The sequence below is a fragment of the Neltuma alba genome, unplaced genomic scaffold (genome assembly GCF_004799145.2).
Source record: "Neltuma alba isolate B1F8T4 unplaced genomic scaffold, ASM479914v2 tig00010901_pilon, whole genome shotgun sequence".
Lineage (NCBI taxonomy): Eukaryota > Viridiplantae > Streptophyta > Magnoliopsida > Fabales > Fabaceae > Neltuma > Neltuma alba.
This window is the reverse complement of record NW_021635684.1, coordinates 313,970-334,956: the sequence shown is the minus strand read 5'-3', so window position 1 is coordinate 334,956 and position 20,987 is coordinate 313,970. Positions and strand designations below refer to the sequence as shown.

The 20,987-nt window shown below is 30.2% G+C and overlaps 1 protein-coding gene across 1 annotated transcript; it reads right to left on the bottom strand.

The window, feature by feature from the left end:
* Positions 1-5,836: 5,836 nt before the first annotated feature.
* Positions 5,837-11,993, bottom strand: LOC114759773 (asparagine synthetase [glutamine-hydrolyzing] 2-like). The gene is made up of 13 exons (XM_028949024.1): positions 11,818-11,993; positions 10,404-10,542; positions 9,641-9,736; positions 9,395-9,536; positions 9,088-9,278; positions 8,441-8,602; positions 8,002-8,082; positions 7,687-7,908; positions 7,458-7,592; positions 7,287-7,361; positions 7,066-7,152; positions 6,835-6,942; positions 5,837-6,308 (listed from the first exon to the last, which is right to left on the bottom strand). Exons 1-13 carry the CDS (start codon positions 11,895-11,897, stop codon positions 6,075-6,077), a joined length of 1,752 nt encoding a protein of 583 aa, XP_028804857.1. The 5' UTR covers positions 11,898-11,993; the 3' UTR covers positions 5,837-6,074.
* Positions 11,994-20,987: the final 8,994 nt, after the last annotated feature.

Here is a 20,987-nt window from a genome sequence, read left to right as displayed (position 1 = left end):
ATATGCTAAGTGTAGTAGTGGGCCCATAACCTACTGTTTCTTGTACTAAAACTAGGCCCTGATACAATAAATGTAACACCTTGCCTCTATGTATTAGTAGCGTATTTTATTTAACCTCGAACAATTAAAAACCAGGCTTCACCCTAAGAAAAACCAATTTTTTTAACTTTTCCCAAACACAGGTTTTTGGTCCTATTTAAGGAATGAGATTTTCTAAAAATTTAAATTTTTCAAAAAAAAAAAAACTTACTTTCAAAACAATATGTTTAGTGGTTCAAGTACATAATCTAACTCTTTTTACAAAACTTGTATAATTAACTGAAGACCAGGGCTCTAAATCTTGCTCTCCCTTTTCATGCAAAAAAGGTTAATCTTGCTTCCATTTATTTTTAGGATTAATATCATTATCGGTCAGTTTAATCCAAGTTTAGTTTTAGTTTTTCTTACAATTTGATCCAAGTTTAGTTTTAGTTCCTCTAGTATCATATGGTTGGTTTTGGTCTTTATAGCTTCATAAGGATTTAATCTAACTTTTAAGTACAAGGATCAAGACCAACAAACTTATTAAAAATATAAGAATTATTCGTTAGACTTAGATACAAAAAATTATGAAATTAGGAATCAAAACCAAGAATTTGAAAGTGTATTTAAAAAAAAGGAGTAACGTATAAATTCAACAAAAAAAATTGTATCTTATAGAAAGGATGGGAGAAAGTATATTCAAATTGAGCTATTTGAGCTCACTTTACCTTAACAACACGTATTAATTGAAGTTGACTCATAATCAGTTCATGTTTGACCAGCATACTTCCGTTCAAATGATTTTGATGAATTTATTTAAATAATTAACATAAAAATGCTAATCAGTTAAATAAACAAAAGTCCTCTCTAAACGGTCGGGTACTTTACTTTTGGATGATGACGACTAAACTTATATTTGTATTATTTAGTTTGAACTCTGACGCTTAATTTGCTACCTTAGACGTTTATTTAATTCATGGTCTTTTAGAGATTTTATATGCGTTATTATATGAAGAAACTCACTTTTTTTTGGGGGGGGGGGGGGAAGGTTACGTGGGCTTGACCCTGAACCCAATCAATCCGGCGGAGCTTGAGAAAATGACAAAATTTAGAGTATTTGGGCTTATAGACTTGAGCACATACGAGTTAGAAATTTAGAGTCATGCAAGCCGAGCGAAACTGCTCTAGTGTCTTTGCTTCCATTAATTCTGATACTACTTCCGGTTCTTAATATAAAATCTTATTTGATTTTTATTTTGATTTTAAATATAAGACTTTAATCTACTTTTTCTTTCATATTTATATATATTTTTTCAAAGTAGCCCTTCTAACAATAATATTTCTAGTCAATACACTTAATTAGTAAGGATATATAACTCAACTTACTTTCTTAATCTCCTCAAATTAGTCAACTGGTTCTTATAATTAGAACCGGAGATAGTATATACTAAACATATAATAAATGAGAGTTTTTTTTGTTACAAATTAAATGAGGGCAAAGTGCCCAAAAATAAAATCAGGACTAATCTATGTGGGGGTTGAATCCTATACAATCGCTCTGGCACAGCGTCCTCAAATGAGACGGACAAACATCAACAGAGGTTGTAGAAAGTCCCTCCTCCAGTCCTTTGCTCAGGCATCAGCAAGAATGCAAGATAATTATGTCTTCTAGGAATATTATGGGGTGTAAATTTCTTTATTTTCTTACTCTTTTTTTTTTTAATGTTCCTTTGTTTGTAACTCAAGATACTTTCAAGTTACTTTGAACTTGAAATTAATTCCTGTCGGAGCAGAAGCATTTGAGTTTAAAGCTCTCAAATAAATGTGTTTCTCAGAATTTAAATCTGTGTTCTTATTTCTATGGGGGTAAGGTTGCTTGTCACCTTAAGCCACAGCATGTTAGTTACTCTTCTTTATGTCTTATTTCTCTTGCTTTTATTTCAATTTAATTCTCATAAATATTTTTGTCGGATACATTGAACAGTGAGGTTCATGTATCTCACTTTCTCTGTGGGACCCATATGTATAGAAATAACATTCCTGCCTATTTCTGTTACTTTCTACAAGTTTATAACAACATACATTTTGCATATGTATACCAACTCATTTTAGCATTATAAATCTCTCCATATAACTCAGTCTTCTCTTCTTCTCTTATAGTGTTTCAAATCTCTTGTCTTGTTCCATATTGCCATGGATCTTGAACACCCCCGTGATGAAGGTGATTTAGATGATATTGCCAACGATGAAGGCATACAAGGAGCTTCAGGGTCGTTTGAAAAATCTTCAAAATCAAATAGAGCACTCACACTTTGCCATTGCGATGCTTCCTTCGTTTTGTTCAACATTCAGCTTCTCCAATCCTTCAATGGATGATTCACGTGCGGGATTATTCAATCTCTGCCCTTCATTTTCATTCTTATCGTCACATTCATTTTCGTTCATTATCGTCATATCTTCATTTTCGTTCACCGTCATCATTTGCTCCACAAACCTACCAATATCATATGATCATTTTGGATGTGTTGGCTTCTTTTTCGAATATCACCAGTCAACTTGATCTTGGCAAGTTTGTGGAGCAAATGATGAGGGTGAATGGAAATGAAGATATGACGATAATGAATGAAAATGAATTTGATGATAATGAATGAAATGAAGGTCAAAGATTGGAAATCTTGCAAATGAATCATCCATTGGGGGATTGAAGAAGGTGGCTGTTGAACAAAAGGAAGAAATAACAATGGCAAAGTGTGAGTGTTCTATTTGCTTTGAAGATTTTTTAAAGGGTTAAAATGGCATTTTTGGCCGGAAGTTTTCACACAAGAACTGTAGGTAATTGGAAGTTTTTTTTTTTTTGGGGACTAATGTGACCTTAGAAGTGGCAAAATTCTCCGCCGCCACTCAGTTGCCATAAAACTCCCCTACTATTAGGATTCAAAGCCATGAGTGTTGCCTCCCTTCCTATCGTTAGATCTCTATGAACCACTCTTCATCAACACCATGAATGCTCTCCATGCCTCAATGACTTCAAGGTCTCCAAGCCATCATCAACAAAATGAGAAAAAATTTTTGTATCTCAAGGAAATATTCAAATCAGATTTATAGAGCAATTCCATGGAGATCTCCACATAGTTTGGTATGGTGTTTCACAGAACAGCGTTGCCGATACAGCGCGAAGTTAAAGACTCAGTTTTGGGATTAATCTAACCAGAAAAACAATAATGGATTTAGATGGCCTGGTTGTTCGAGCCTCTTGTTCTCTCTCTTCATCATTCTTTCTTTACATTCTTTTCCAATGTTTATTTGAGGAGGAGGAGAAAATACAATTTTTTTTAAAAAAATTTTCCTAGTTAACTTGGTGGTTTGATTTGATTATTTTTCTTGGTGGCTTGATGAGTCGATTTGGTGATTTATTGTTATTATGATGATTCATTCATGATTTAGCGGCATGATTTACTCTTTTTTTTTTCCTAGTGGCTTGATGATTCAATTTTGTGATTTTGCATTTTTTTAACTCTTTCCCATATCTTTGTTGGAGAAGAAGGTGCAGTTTTTTTTTTTAAAAATAATTCTTTGAGTTTTTCCAATCTAGAAGGAACATTGAATTGACCTTTGTACACTGTCTCGTCCTTTATGAGACGGGACAGGGACATGGCCATCCTGGTCACGTCATGATAAACAAGGATGGGTCAGGATTTCTATCCCATATCTCATCTCGTCTCGAGACTATTTTGGTTTTGTTGAGATTAAAATGGGACATCCTGTTTTTTTTATAAAAAAAAATTGAAATTTTTTGTATTGATTTTTTTTATGTGATAATGTTTGTTTTTCATTGGATTTCTAAAGACAAAAACATTATAAAAAAATTATGTAGAAAGCTCAATTATATAATATAAAAAAAGTGTAAAAACAATACTATAAAAAAAATTGCCATACAAGAAACATTGTATATTAGCTTTATGAATTATTTTATTGAGAAAAGAAATTTTGTTGAGACAACATTGCAACTTAAGAATTGAAAATCACTATAAAAATAAAAATTATTATTAATAAGTAAATTGAATAATATAATAATAATTATGAATAAATAATTTTTTAAAAAAGATCCCTTGACAAGATGAGACAGCCTCGTCCCATGTCCCGTCTGGTTACTGTTCCGTCTCATCTCATAGCTGTCTCATCCCAAGATTTGTTTTTGTCTCATCATGTCCTGAATTGACTGGATCCGAGATGAAACAAGTTGAATACCCCTAAGACGAGTGTTTTGAGCTATTAAACTGATTGTTTATGAGGATGAAGCTTCGTTATTCGTTGAGTAAAACAAAATGCAAAATTTTTTTATTTTTTCTAACTAAAAAATATGACATTTCTCCAGGAAAAGAAAAAATTTCAAGTGCCCATAGCTCCTCTACGAAATGTTCTGTGGCAAAAATGGATCTCAACCCTTTTTCAGATGACCCTGAAACTGATCATATGCCTCGCTTGCATTTATTTCACACAAAATGCATCACTTGCGATATTGTTTAAATCACCTTTATTATTGGGTTCTTCAGGATTCATGGCAATATGGAACAAGACGAGAGCTTTGGAACGTTACAAGAACTGAAATTTATGAAGAGATTTAGAACGCTGAAATATATGAGTTGGTGTACATGTACAAAATGTAAATTGTTAATGTGTTATAGACCTGTGCAAAGTGATAGAAATAGGCAAAAGCGTCATTTCCATACATATTTGTCATGCCATTTCTTTTACTTCCTCTTTTCCGGCCTGTCAGGTCTGATGGGTCCCTAAATTTATATTTGGATTCAATTCAAATTTATCATGTAGCCCATCTATTCGGCCCATCATATTTTTATATGGATCCAGGTGTCAGATTCCACGATCCATATTTTAACATATATCTTCTCATGAACTTTTACCTTCAATCTGTAATTTCTAAAAATTCATAATTAAATGATTCTTTTTACTCTTCCCATTTTCTTTCATTACATAAATTCTGAACTGCCCTACTTCAATTTGAATTCTCCAAGTCTTCTGTTGTAACAATGAAATAACGATACATAATTCGTATTGCCACATACATTTTCACTGCCACACAAGAAATTAAAGGCGAGTCTTACATTTATTTATTTTTATCTTCGTAAAATCCTAGTCAGATTGATAGTGAACACTTTTCGAGTTATCATGAAGAAGTAAATAAAAGTCATTTTACTATCCGATGGGAAATAGTAAATTTTCCCCTATAAATCTTATTTGAATTTTCAGTATATTATTGTACTCCATATCTATTCAAAATATAAGTTACTTTCAACCGGAACAAAGAAAAATGGATAATTATTAAATCTGTCTTAAATTAAAACCAAAAAAAAAAATTTGCCCATATTCAAATGTGTCTCACATCTCTTCTCTTTTTCAATATCCAATATGTACCACCCATAAATAGGCAAAATAGGGCAAAATTTAAAAATGATAATTAATACTGTGGAAATATGCTAGAATTAATATTAATTAATTAATTAATTAATTAATTTTAGCATATTTCCACAATACTTTGACCCCTTCTTGTATATTTTTCTTTAGTTTTTTATTTGAATTTTTGGGGTTTATATTCCATTTCAAATATCTTATAATTGAAGAACTTCGGCGGAGGGGTCATTTTATTTTTAGATCTATTTATTATGGACCAAGGATTTCTTTTGGAATGCACCCTATGTTTTGGATCTGAGAGATCATACTATAAAATGGACGTATTAATTTCATGAAGATAGAGATAACTAAGGACAAAGAAACAATGTGCAAGTGATGAGGAAAATGAGAAATTCAAAAAGAAAGATAAAGATTATCTTATTCAATAACCCAAGAATAACATCAATCTTATTCAAAACACACATTTCTCCACCCAAGGACACCCTTACTTGTAATCTCAAATATATAATTCCTAATCAATAAAGGGACTTCATGACTCGAAATCATCACAACAATTAGAAATTTTATTTTATTCGAACGTTGGGACTCATAAAGGCATTCATGAAGGAAAGAAAGAGAGATGCTCAATGGTGACCATTGAGGCCATTTTTGGCAGCTTCATTTGCAGAGGATTTGGTGCTTTGTGTGTGGTCGACAACATCGACAGTGACTAAGGTCTTATTGGCAGCATTGTGGACTCCCCATGCAGCTCTCCCTGATGGGTCCAAATTGTTTGCCCACTCTGGCACCCAATGAAGAGCCTTCGGCGTGCAACATGCCACTGTTGGTTCCCATGGTATGGTCTGCCTCGCAGGTTGCTACACATCCCAACCAAACACCACAGCACAAGATTAGTCAAATGAACCAACAGGGGTCGGGTCAAGTAGTAATCAAGAGACTCAGTACCCTTTAGATAAAAACTCAAGTTTGAGCCTTGTAAACAAAAAAAAAAAACTCATATTTAGATCCTATTATAAGGAATCCAATTAGTCTGACCCAGTCGGACTGATATCCCCTAAAGGGGGTAAGAGTCTCAGAGTGAGGGCTTTTTTCATCATATTTATGGATTGAACTTGATACCTCTAATTAACAGGCTAAAATACCTACCACCTCAACAAACCCCACATTGGTAACAATTTTTTTTTGGGTGACAACCACATTGGTAACCATTAGTTCATTTGATTTCACTATAAATAATTACTTTTACGATAAAATTCTTTTCACATATTTTATTTTGTACATTGTAAATACGTACCCACTTGTTTGAGTTCTTATTATATTTTCTCTTACTAGATGGTGAAGCTATCAAAAGAGAGACTTGAGTTGAGATTTTAGGGGAATCACCTTAGGGAAGATTTTCTCGAAGATCATTCTGTAGTAATATGCTTCTTTGGTAGCCGGGGTGTGAAGTGGGTAGGTACGCGCAGCATTAAGCATCATTTTGTCAGTGACCTAGTTATTATAAGATCAAAAGAGACGTTATTAGGTTTGTATCATTTAAAATAAATAAGTAATAAAAGGAAAAGGACCAATATAATTAACAATTAATTAATCAATTAATCAATAGAGATTTACGTGTTTGGCAGCATGTTCCCTGAGGGCATCGATCCAGTTATAGCCAACACCATCACTCATTTGCTCCTTTTGTCTCCACAAAATATGCTGCGCACCCATAATTAATTAATTAATGAAGAAGTTCCCAAACATTATTTGAACTGTCAATTAATTAACAATTAACTAGATATTTAATTTTTAATTACAGAAGCCATGAAATTAAGTCGAAGCCTTTTGTGTACCTGTGGGAGATAGGGGCGTTCCTTGTCATCAAAGGCATTCCTAAGAATCCACTTCTCAATTCGTCTGTGTCCAGACTGGTATAATATATAATATTCACAAAACTTAATTAAAATCAAAATTAAATCCCACTAATTAAAAAAAAGAAGATTTAATCTTAATTCTTATCTTACCATCTTGAAATCAGGATCAATGTTCATAACAACGTTTACAAATTCCTTATCCAAATAAGGGAATCGAGCTTCCAGTCCCCAAGCAGATGTTGCTTTGTTTGCTCGTAAGCAATCATATTGATGCAGAGCCTTGATCTGAATTTTTGAATCACACGATTATCTCTGTTAATTATTTCCAAACATAATTAAAAATAAATAAAATATCATGTTTACACGCACACACACACACCTTGCGGCACATTTCTTGGTGGGCTTCTTCCTTATTGGGTGCCTTGTGAAAGTACAAGTAGCCGCCAAAGATCTCATCAGAACCTTCTCCAGACAGGACAACCTTGATCCCATGTGATTTAATCTTACGAGAGATCAGATATGTGGGGATGCTTGATCTCACAGTTGTTAGTTCGTAGGATTCAATGTGGTAGATCACATCTTCAATGGCATCAATCCCATCCTGCAAATGGTAATTAAATTAATTAGGTAATTAATTTAACAGCTTTAAAATTTTAGCATATGACATAATTGATTAATAATATAATTGTAATACCTGAGGGGTGAAATGGAACTCATGATGCACTGTTCCTAAGTAATTTGCTACCTCTCTCCCAGCTTTCAGATCTGGTGATCCCTGCTCAAACAAATCCAAAACAAGAAAAAAGTTAAAAATTACAAGAATCCGAGGACCAATACTTTAATATTTGTGTGTTAGGGTTTTATTCAGCCTAATGACACGAAACGCCTTCTTAAAGTCTTTTTTAAACGTAAAGTTGTGAGTTTGTAATTTCTGTAGTAGATATAATAGATGTGTGAGTTGTGACAAAATGATACCTTATAGTATTTGCATGGAGTTTAAGATCAAATGAGTTGCATTGTTTATGATTTGTGAATTAATTAATGATTTGTAGGTTATTTTTGTGGATCAATATTAAATAATAATAATAATAATAGAAGAAGTGTGGGTTTTAATTTGTGTATAGGAAAGGCACCTCAAGGCCAATGCAGAAGGAATGGATGGTGGTGCCAAGCTGTTTGCCTGCTTTGGTGTCAGCCAAGTAACGAGCAGTGATGGAAGCAACCAGTGATGAGTCCAAACCTCCAGACAATAACACACCGAAAGGCACATCTGTCATCAACCTCTTTATCACAGCCTGTCACACAGCACAAATTTTTAAATGCCGACACCCTATCTCAAAAAACTACTTCTCTAATCCTATTTATAAGTTATTTTCAATATGTTTCATATAGACTAAGAAAAAATTTAAACTTCATTAACTCTCATTTAAAATTTAATAACTTTCCAACTTTATCTCTATTTAATATACATTATACCTCATGTAAATAAAGTCAACACAATAATAAATGAGGGGTAAAATTGTACATCTATACAAAAAATTTCTCTCAATGCCCTATAAATAAGACCAAAAAAATGTATTCTCTTTGCGCTCTATAAATAAGACCAGAGGAGTAGTCTGTTATATTTAGTGGACGGATCCTCCTTAAACTTATAAATCCCACTTCATTTGGAGGTTTCCTGATGTTGGGGGGAGTTTGGTGTCCCTCAAAAACATTTTAAACTCCTCTCATAATCCAAACACGCACTCAAAATAATGATACAGAATTTGTTCATATGTACCTTCTCAAGGGATGTCCTGAGAAGCATGGGGTCATAAGGGGTCGAAGGAATGGCCTCAGAGAACCATGGAGGATTGTACCATCTGCGAAACCCTTTGTCTTTGCTGGAATACAAAGTCCCAGGCTGAAACCTCTCGTAGTGCTCACAGTCTTCGTGCATTGTCTTGTATTCTGATGAAACCCAACACGAGGCTGCCCAAATAATTAAATAATTAATTAATTAGTCAAAGCTAATTAATGATGATGAAGTGATATTATTATTCATGATCATATATATATATATGTATAATTAATAATTAATTAATTACCATCTTCAGCCCAGCCAATGTAGAGGGAAGTGATTCCAATGGCGTCTCGAGCAACCAAGAAGTTGTTGGTACGAGTGTCCAGCAGCACGAAGGAGAAAATGCCATCAAGCATGTCCACAAAGTTCTCTCCATACTCTTCATACTGATATATTTATATATATATCGGGAAATTAATTATATATTAAGCTTAATTAATTAAATATAAAAATAAAGTTTGTTTTAGATTACTATAATTAAAATTATTACCAGATGGGCAATGACTTCACAGTCGCTGTTGGTTCGGAATTTGTGGTTGGGCAACTGTTTCCTCAGGTCTTCATGATTGTATATTTCTCCATTCGCCTGTTTAATATTTCAGTATATAAAATAAAAAATGGAACACAAATATATATTACGAGTTGATAGATATGTATACAAACACATACTACCTTCGATCCTTAATATAAAAGTTTGTTTGACTTTTATTTTAATCTTCAATATAAAATTTTAATTTATTTTGTTTATCATATTTATCTATTTTTTTCCTAGACAATCTTTTTAATAATAGTAGTTCTAACCAATACACTTGATTAGCAAAGATATTTTACGAAAAAAATACTTATTTATTACAAATAACTAATTTAATTAGTTTCTTTAATTTACTCAAATTAGTCAACTAGTTCTTATATTAAGGATCGGAGGTAATATTTATACTACCACCTCCAATCTTTGATGTAAGATTTATTTCACTAATTTGAAGAAGTTAACGAAGTTACTAAATTACCTTAAAATATTTATATTTATCGTTTTTCTTCAAATTAATTTGTCTCACTTATAAATTGATATTTAATCTAATGATATACATAAGTATTTTAGAGAAATTATGTAACATATGTTATAATTAAGTAATTGATTAACTTTATTGATCTTTTTAAATTAGTTAACTAGTTCTTATATTAAAAGTCGGAGGTAATAAATAATATATAAGAAAGAGCAGAAGTAAGATTATTGAAGTGGGAGAGAGACTGACAATGACGGCGATAGAGTTGTCTTCATTGAAGAGAGGCTGATCTCCCGAGGTGAGATCCACAACGGCCAATCTCTGATGAGCCAGAAAGTTGCCTTCGTGTTGGAACACTCCGATCCAGTCTGGACCACGATGCTTCAGCCTGCACCCATCTCATCAATTTCCATCTCCATCACAATCCTACTCTAATTTATTAACCAAAATAAATTAAATTTCCAATAATTTTGCACTTATTTAAACTCATGTTTTCTTTTATTAAGTACTCCCTCCGTTCCTTATTATAAGAGACAGATAACCGAAATACGTTGATAAAAAAACAGTTAAAAACAATTAATGTGTAAAAATATAATTTGTTTTCCAAACATGCCCTCATTAATAAGGAAAGAGAATAGGAGAGAGAATAATTAAAATATTAAAAGAAAGAGAAGTGGGAGGGAGAGAGAATGTGGGTTGGAGATAATAAATATGGGTAAAATAGGAAATCAATGCAAAAAAGTAGAGACAACTTTTAAGTGTCTCTTATATATAGGAACATACCATAAACATCAAATGTCTCTTATAATAAGGAACGGAGGGAGTATCTATCAAATGTGAGCACCTCTTTAATTTAAAAAAAATAATTTCTTGAGAAACTAGTTTGTACTGCTAGTTGATCTAACACCATTGGTTATTTAACTCAAACACACTTAAATGACAAAAAGAATCAAATGAAAAAAAGAGTAATTGAAAAGGGATCATACTAGAAGCTGTAGTAAATACTTCCTCTGATCTTTATAATCGGAACTATTTATTCCTTCTATATAGGTACCTCATAAAAATGTCTAGAGGAAATTTTCTGTTAAAAGTTGTTGTATAATTGAAATACAAATGCAATACTTTTATTATAGTACTTAGCCAAAAGTAGAAATGGGTAAACCGAACCATGTCAGCGGGCTTGCGTAAAAATGGCAAAGAAGCTAATGCAATTAATGCTGTAAATTCCGGCTAAACTTGAATTCATGATAATACATATATATGCATAAAAATAATGATGGAATTTGATGATAATACATATAAATGTACACATAGATACACTCCTTATAATCCTTATTATAAAAGACTATTAGCTAATTCACATGTACCAATAAAAATAGTCAAAAATTGTCATAAAATTCAAATGATTTCTAACATTACCGTCATTATTTACTATACTAAATTCCAACGTCATATTAATTTTCACTGTCCCACAATTCTTCTTAAATATGGATATTTATTAAAAATATATTTAATGCTCATTCAAACTACCATAGAATCTAAACAAAAATGATGGAAAAAAATTCTTCTAGAAGAGGTTTTATAATAAGGATGAGAAGAAGGATGTGTGTGTGTGTATAGTGACACACAAAGATGTGAAAGATCGGAAGGAAAAAGAAATTGCCTTTGAGCAAGGTGGATGATGCGAGCCCGTTTGGCTGCAGAATCATCAGAGCACCAAAGACAAGCCAGAATGCCACACATGGTTACGTTGTTTGGATGCACAAGTGAAACAGAAAAAGTTGATGTGTGTGGCTTTTCTCCCTCTTTTGCTTCCACACAAATAAAAGAGAGAAAAGAAAAGCTTGAAGATTGGTGTGAATTTGAGTTGGGAATGAAGCCTCCTATTTATAGTGCTCCACACAACCTCCTGCAATCGCGGTGCTCATTTCCCTATGCATTGCTGACCGGCTACCCGTTGTTTCTGTATTATTCATCATTATTGAGGAAAAACACACTATTACTCCTTTACCTTTATATATGATTTCAATTTGGTTTCTTATAGTTTTACAAAGTATATTTTTAGTTTCTTAACCTTAAAACTATTAAAAAATGATAATAATAAAATTTTAAATATTGATAAAAGATACTAAAAAATGAGCATATTAATTTTGGTTTTCAAAACAATTATAACTGTTATAAAAAATCATTATTTAAGTGTAGTGATTTTAGGATTAAATGACTAAAAGTATATTTTTTAAATTTTAGGAACCAAACTAAAATTTTATAGAAAGTTAAAAAACTAAATGTATACTTTTACCCTTTCTTTAATGTTTATGAGATCGAATAATTTTTTTTTTTTTTTTACACTTTACAAGATATAATTTCTATCACATACTTATCATACATAAGACAAAATCACTTAAAAATAAGTTAATCTAAATGCACACTAAGTATCCTTATATATATGTGTGTGTTTCAAAATCAACTATGAATTGTTTGGCCAAAAAAAGAAATCAATTATGAATTTGAAACCAAACCCTCCATATACATGCCAAAATCATGTTTATCTCATAAGTTACCAGTATCAACTTCTCAATTTTATAATTGACAAGGGGTGTTAAAATAACGACGATTTTGTTTTCCTTTACCTGGTGAAAAAAACTCACATACCCATGCTAGAGAGGGTCAAGCATACAAGTTTATATTAAAATATTACTCCCTCCGTTCCTTATTATAAGAGACAAATAACCGAAGTACGTTGATCAAAAAAACAGTTAAAATTAGTTAAGAACAATTAATGTGTAAAAAGTATAACTTTTTTCCAAAAATGCCCTCATTAATAAGGAGAGAGAGCATGAGAGAGAATAATTAAATTATTAAAAGAAAGAGAAGTGGGAGGGAGAGAGAGTGTGAGTTGGAGATAATAAATATGGGTAAAATAGTAAATCAACACAAAAAAATAGAGACAACTTGTAAGTGTCTCTTATATATAGGAACATGCCATAAGCATCAAATGTCTCTTATAATAAGGAACGGAGGGAATACTTCAGAAGGTGTTAAATATCAGCTAGATGACTCCAATAACCAATGTTCAGACTCTTTTTGTTTTTTTGTAATAATGAAAAGATCAAAATGCCATTAAAGATAACAAAAGTCGTTGAAGGAGACAAAGATTTAAGGAACCCTATGTGAAAACTAACAAAGCAGCTCAAGAGTTGTACAAGATCATCTTGTTTGATAATGTTGCTTGATCCTTCATTCCTTCCAGTGATTGCTTGCAAGAAGAAATATGCTTTTTTTGAAGCCCATAGGTCAAAGGTTTTTGATTCTTTATCAAATAAAGGAGCCGGAATAGGCCATCGAAGATTAGCTCTCATATACTTGAAGGCAAAGGAAGAATCACTATAAGTTAATCTTTTCCATATAAAATGTTGAACAGGTTGACTATGGAAACATACCCAGATATGACAAAAAGTGACCTCTTGATTAGATGTAAAAATCATATTATAAAAAAAAGATGAAGATTTAATCTCTTGGACAACCAAGTAAGGATCAGTAATTTTCTCCTCATGTAGTATCAAATTACGTTTCATCCATACAACATTAAGAAGGAAAATTACACATTGCAGCAAATGGCCATCATGATGCAACTGAGCCAGTGTAGTTTTTAACTATTGCTGAAAAATGGGCAGATTATGATGGAAAAAATTCAAACCACGCTACCCTGGTGAAAAGACAGCTACAGATTAAGTGAAGAAGAGACTCCTCTTTTTGACATCCAAAAAAACATTTCTCAGCCATTCAGACTTTGATAACCGATTATAAGAGAAATTAAAATATATCAGACAAGAAAATCACCTGTTGTTGGTGATATCTAAGTAAAGAAATGTCATACTTATAAGTTTTTAATTTTTTATTGATTGAGGCCCATCCTCGACAGGGGTACTGACGCCTTCTCATACATAGCAACCACTCATCAATCTTGACAGAGTTGGATACGAATAATTTGATAATGTTATGATAAATAATTCCTAAAAATGATATATATAAATAAAAGTGGATCAGGGGTTAAAATAAAGGATGTGGAAATCCTACACACGCACATTAGTATATAGAATATAATGTGATAAAATAAAATAAGACATCCTCTGGTTTTTAGACTATTAAAAAATAAATATCATGACATTAGAATTACAAATACATGATAAAAATTGGAATAAAAAGATTTTTTTTTTCCATATTTAACTGTCAAAATTGATTTTTTTTTAATTTTTTTCATATTTAAGGTAAAATATATATATAAACCACTTTCATATTTTTTTCTTCCATTCATCATGCTGCTAAACAGAGATATTCTTGTTTTCTTGAGTAATATTTCTGATTTATGCTATTTATAATTATAATTAGATTTAAAATAAATAAATAAAGTGCCATGGTCACCCAATATACTTAAGATAAGTAGCATCAGTGAAGTGTGAATTTAATCTAATAGTTTAAATTGAGCGTCAAGAAATAGGAAAAATCTCTTAGGAAGATATTTAAGTAACCCAAATAATAAGCAACCCAAATCATTATTTGGGTTATTGAATTTATCAAAACCTTAATCAGATCACATGACTTAAAAAGGAATTTTAAATTCGTATGAAATGACTATAATACTCCTTTTATTACAAACCTAAAGAATTTATGATTTTGTATCATTCCCATATTGCATAAGAGCTCTTACCAAGGAAACCTTGACGTCTACGCTAGAAATACAGAAAATCAATAGAGGAAGTAACGGTGAGTTAATTTTTATATTAAATATTACTCCCTTAATCCTGCAAATACGTTACATAAATAGAAAGTTGTTAATTTAGAATTGAAACATGTTAACTGTAAAATGAAACATATTAATTTTTAAAGTTGTATTGTGATTAAGTTTTATTTAAAAACTTATTGCAAGTGTTATGGAGACAGAAAGTTATGAGTTTTTATATAAATTAATTATTTGAGTCACATATTTAATTTTAGAAATGGATAGAAAGAGTATACTCCTATACTTTTATTTATAAAATATTTTCAATATATTTCATACAGATAAAAAAAATCTTAAATTTCATTAACTTTTTTTTAAAATATAATAAATTTTCAATTTCACCCTTATTTAATATATACATCTTTTAAAAAAAACTATCTACATTATAATAAATGAATGACAAATTAATAAAATGATTTATAAATAGAATAAAAAAAGAACATTCTCCTTTTACCTTATAAATATATTAGAAAAGTACTCCCTCCGTCCCTTTTTATAAGTAATCTTAGACTTTATTACATAAATAAAAAAAAGTTAGTTAAAAAAAAAAGCAAATGGGTAAAAATTAAAAGTTAGTTATTTATGAGAGAGAGTAGGAGAAAAAGAATAAGAAAATTATTATAATAAAAAATTATAAAAAAAGAGAATGTGTAATGAAGAGAGATGAGAATTTGAAAAATAAGATAATAAATATATTGAGTATTAAAATAAGTAATTAATAAAAATAAAATAGAAAATTTGAGATAAAAATTTAAAACAATTTATAAATATTATTTATATTTAGAAATAAAAATGATTATTGTTCCTTATAAAAGCGAGGAGTACAAATTAAAGTTTACAACCACGGTTTGACAAATCGAGGCAAATCCAATTGCATAACTTGGCGGAAGCAATTTGCCACGTTTTGGATTTATATTTGCTTGTGTCTTTGTCATATCGCTCAGCTCTGTTTAGTCATTTCTCTGGCAATTACTCTCGCTCTTTCTTTCAATGAGACTTCGTGGCCGCTCATTCTCCGCAACTCCCCACTGCCACAATTATTGTATGGTGTCTGTAGATGCTTCCTCCCCCCCACTGGTCAATACTCTCTTTTCTCCTTTTTATAAACACCAGATAACCGAATTATGTCCAGGTCAAAAAAAACAAAAAAAAGAAGAAGATAGCCGAATTTTGTAAATTTAAAAAATAATTAAAAATAATTAAAGTGCAAGAAATAATTTTTTTTCAAGCACGTCCTTATTTTTTAAGGGACAACTAAAAGAGAACAGGTATAAAAAAAATGTAGTATGTCCAGTTGTTAACCTTTTTAATTAATGTAACATGTAAAATTACTAAGGGGTTAACATGGTAAAAATGCATTGATTATTCAGACAACCACAATTGAGATTTTATAAGAAAAAATATAAAAAAAGAAGAAGCTGAAAATACTAAATCCTAAATCAGATTTGGTAACGATACTTTATTTGATGTTGATAATACTGAATTTAGAAATAACAAATTATTGTTGTCATTTCTTATATGAGATTTAATAATTTTCAACTTCTTTTTTTTGTCATTTTGCTTTTATAAAAAAAAAACAAGACAATTCAAATTTCAGGTTATTATAAAAAGGACTGAAAGAGTATAAGTTACTTTAACTATTTTATCAAAATTAAAGACAGATCACTAATTTATTAAATTTGTCCCGGGTTGGAAAAAAGATTTCTACTTTACCTGCTTCCTCTGGTCCATAATTTAAATCACTTTAACTAATTCATTAACATAAAAAAAATGTACTACTCCATTTCTTATTATAAGATCTTTTTAATTAAATTACGCGGTTTAAGAAAACAGTTAAAATTAGTTAAAAACAATTAATATGTAGCAAATATATTTTTTCCAAACATACCCCTATATATAAACGGGTAGATGTGAGAGAATAATAGCAAGATATATGAAAAAGGAGGATATATTAAATGTATTGAATTAGGAGGTAAAATAAAAAACCTTATAAAAAGAGACAAACCTATTCAAAAAGTTAAATTTTATAATAAGAGATGGAAGGAGTACCGAACTCATTAAATTTATCCCATTTTAAAATCCCCCCTCCCAATTTACCCATATTAAATGAGGCGAGAGAAAAACACAAAGAAGTCACTCCCATTCTTCAACAAGCAACTTTACTATATGTATAAATATTAATGTGAATCTTCTGATATTAAAGAGAGACACTTCTCTCAGTTTGATTTGAGTTTAATTTTACATTTTTCTTCCTTCTATAATTTTGAAAAGTAAGCTATATATTTATTTTGTGACCAGCATATAAGACTGTTTAGATTTTTCAGAAAACTAAAATATCATCAATAAATTTATTCCAAAACTAGCCATGACGATGTAATGAGTAAGTGGGAGTCAGATCCAGGTTATATTAATTAAAGGGTATTCTTAAAATTTTATATTTATATTTGGATAAATGGAAATTTCAAATTATATTTCTTCACTGTCATAGGGTAATTATTACAGTAGCATCCTCAGAGCTCGAAATTGACCAATGTGATATATGCATATATTGCCATTTTTGCGGTATTTCGCATCTAGGTCCGTTGACTTGTTTTTGCTACATAATAGCACACTACTTTCCTGGGGGGGGGGGGAAAAAAGGCAAAAATGATTAATATTAAATAATAAAGTTGGAGTGGAGAGTAAGTTATAGAACAGAGACTTAAATTAGGCAAATTCAAGAAGTACCCCTTACTACCCGAATCAAAAGACACCCGTGAAAAGGACCGTAACATGAAGTTGGGAATTGTTCTGAAATCACTATCATCTGAACATAACAGTACACTACAATCATATTGTAGCAGTTATTTTGACGGTAGTTATGAAAACTCCCTACTTAATTCATCATGACAAATAATTGTGCAGAGGTTTTGCTGTTCACATTGGTCAAACTCGCTACTATGTTAGTAATTTGGGTAGGCTTCAACATATTCAAGGCATCACATGATCTTAATATAAAATCTACTTAATTAAATTTAAAAAAATTAAAAAAATTAGTTATTTATCAAAAATATGCATTGATTTTTTTAAAGTACCCTCTTTAATCATTCATTGAAACTACTATTTAACACAACTTCCCCTTACATGTACAATTAATAAAAATAGTTTAGAAAATAAAAATAATTATGAAGAATAAAGTGTATTAAAATTTTATATTTAGAATCAAATTTAGTTTTTTAAGACAAAAAAAATCTAATTCAATTTTAAATTAGTTTTTATATTAAAGACCAGAAATAATATAAACACCAATGATGGTTGTGACTCCCAATACGATCTTACTACCGGGTTTGTTATGAAGTTTGTCTTATTAGCCTCAAATGTATTCAAGATAAAAATCAAATCAAAAGTGACTTTCATCCTATTCGTGTCGGACTAAATTTTTCATGTCCTATCTTCATTGATTAGGTCCAATAGACCGAAGATATAATCCAAGTCTTTTCTAACTCCGAGTCTATTCTAGTTCTATATTAGAAAATTATTTTACTAGATTTTGAAAATGATCTAAAAATATTTTAAAGAGAGTTTCTTGTCCTAAAATATTTTTAAAATATATTTTACAGCAATCTTTACAGGATATCAAAGAAATATCAAAGACCCAATAGGAAGATTAAAAGAAGACATATGATATCAGACATCATTAAGTAGAACCGACTACTTCAGACTCAAGCTTCAACGGAAAGTTTCAGTTAATACTTTCACCTACTTCAAACACAAACTTCAACAAAAAAAATTCTGTGTCTAACGGGAAAATTCGGAGAAAGACTACAAATAGAATACGTATTGAATAAGATAGTAGAGTATAGAAGAAAACAGAGAAAATTATTGAGTTTCAATTATTGGCATTTGCTTTGTCGTGAGAGAAAAATACTTCACTGTTATAAGTCTTTAATTATTGCTTAGAATCATGGAATTCTAAGTGGGTTTTTTGAATTATCATATATGCCTTTTTATTCTTACACTAGTTGTTATTATGTCATTTGTTTTTTTAAGGTTTATTTATTTCATTTGTTTGTTTTACTTTGCCACCTCGAAAGAGATTAAATGATTTTTGAACCCTGACATTTGCTTGTTGGTGAAAGTTAATTTTCCAACAAACCTTTTAATGACTCTAAACTAGTTCTTTGAGCTAACCAACATAATTAATTATCGTTTACACAGGTTTCATTGAAACTCTGCGTAAATAAAATGTAAAACATTATTTTAACATCATTTTCAAATTATTTATATTAAAGTGTATAGCAGTCGTAAAGACTGATGTCTGCTATAAATAATGCGTGTTATGCTGAATATTTAATGAAATGATGTAAAAATTATACTGTTATTTACAAAATTGTCACCGTCCTCATTTATTACACCGTTAACACAATAAGCAATATAAATAAGACGATTTAAAAGGACATTTTTCTAGTAGTGAAATATTTTTTTCAATTTTTATTAATGACATGGAAAAAAAACAAAATAGTCTTTTAAATTTCACGTCACCATTATCAATTTGCTTTTCAAAATACAAATTCAGACATATTTCATTTTAAATTTTTTTTATTTTCAAACCATTTTTTTAAAAAAATTCTATAGCTTAAAACATAAACATAGATAACAAAAATTAAAATCAAACATTCTATTTTGGAAAGAGGAAAGAAGTTACTCCTCTAGTTCTATTTATAGGGCAAAGAGAGAAGGTTTTTTTTTGTCATATTTATAAGTCACTTCATTAAATTTTTACTATGAATGTACTATATTGTCCTCATTTATTATAGTATAGATAATTATTTTTTTTTGAAAGGTATATATGTTAAATAGGGGGTAAAATTGAAAAGTTGCTATATTTTAATGAATAGTTAATCAATTTAAGGTTTTTCTTGATTTATGTGAAATATGTTGGAAGTGCTTTATAAATAGAATCAGAAGAGTATTTGTTATCATCGAGATGAATGAAACCAAAATTACTACCTCTAGTCCTTTATATAATAAGGGGTTGGATTTAATCCTAAATTTTCTTTTAATATTGTCAAATTAATTATCTAACTCTTATATTAAGGATATGAGATTTAGATAGAGTATCTAATAAGCAATTATCCTTTGCAACTTGATTAAAATAAGATTATTTTGTATTATATTCACATTAATAATTTATGGCTAATTAAAACAAATCGTGCGAGTATTGAATCTTACAAGGCTCTTGTATCAAATAAATCTGTGGGTATTTTCACATGGAATCCAAAATTCGAGGAAGTTAAGCTTTTTTGACCAGAGGAGGAAGTTAAGCTTTTTCCTTCTATATTTGACTTCTTCAATTTGTATTAATTTTCTATTATCATACAAAATATTTATATTCTCATCATAATAAGACAAGATCATATTTATATACTTTAAAAAATATTATTGGTAATTTTTATACTTTATTATTACTTCTTATATTCCATTTTTTTCTTTTTTTTTTATTCGGCCCCAACATCTTTTTCTATTCCAACTTTATAATATCCTTTGCATATTTGGCAAGTTGTATTCTCCAGTTGGGTTGCATTGTCAGATCCAAAATTATGATAACGTAATCGGTCAGATATGTCCATTTTGCATGTGACTTCCATTTTCCATAAATCGATATGCTATCTTCTTGACTTTCTGCAAATATGAGATCCTCGATATGTGCTAGCATATCGTCCATAGATTATGAGTTCTATTTTACAAATGCTAGTTGGATATTTGTCTCTATGCTCATCAACATACCCCTAGCTTAATTTTATCAAAATGATATAAAAGAAATTAAAATCAATCAAATTATATATTCTATATAAGTGCAAAGAAACGGTTATTTTATGTTGATAACGAACATATTTTATCTTTTTATTTTGTATTTTGTAGTAGCACGCATGTCATTTGGTCAGCATCTACATCAACCATCATCAATTGATTATGAGAATAAGAGCTAATACTTATGAAGGAGAAAATCGTAAGGTTCTTATTCACTAAATAATTTTTCCCACATTGTTGTCGGAAAAAAATAATTATATATA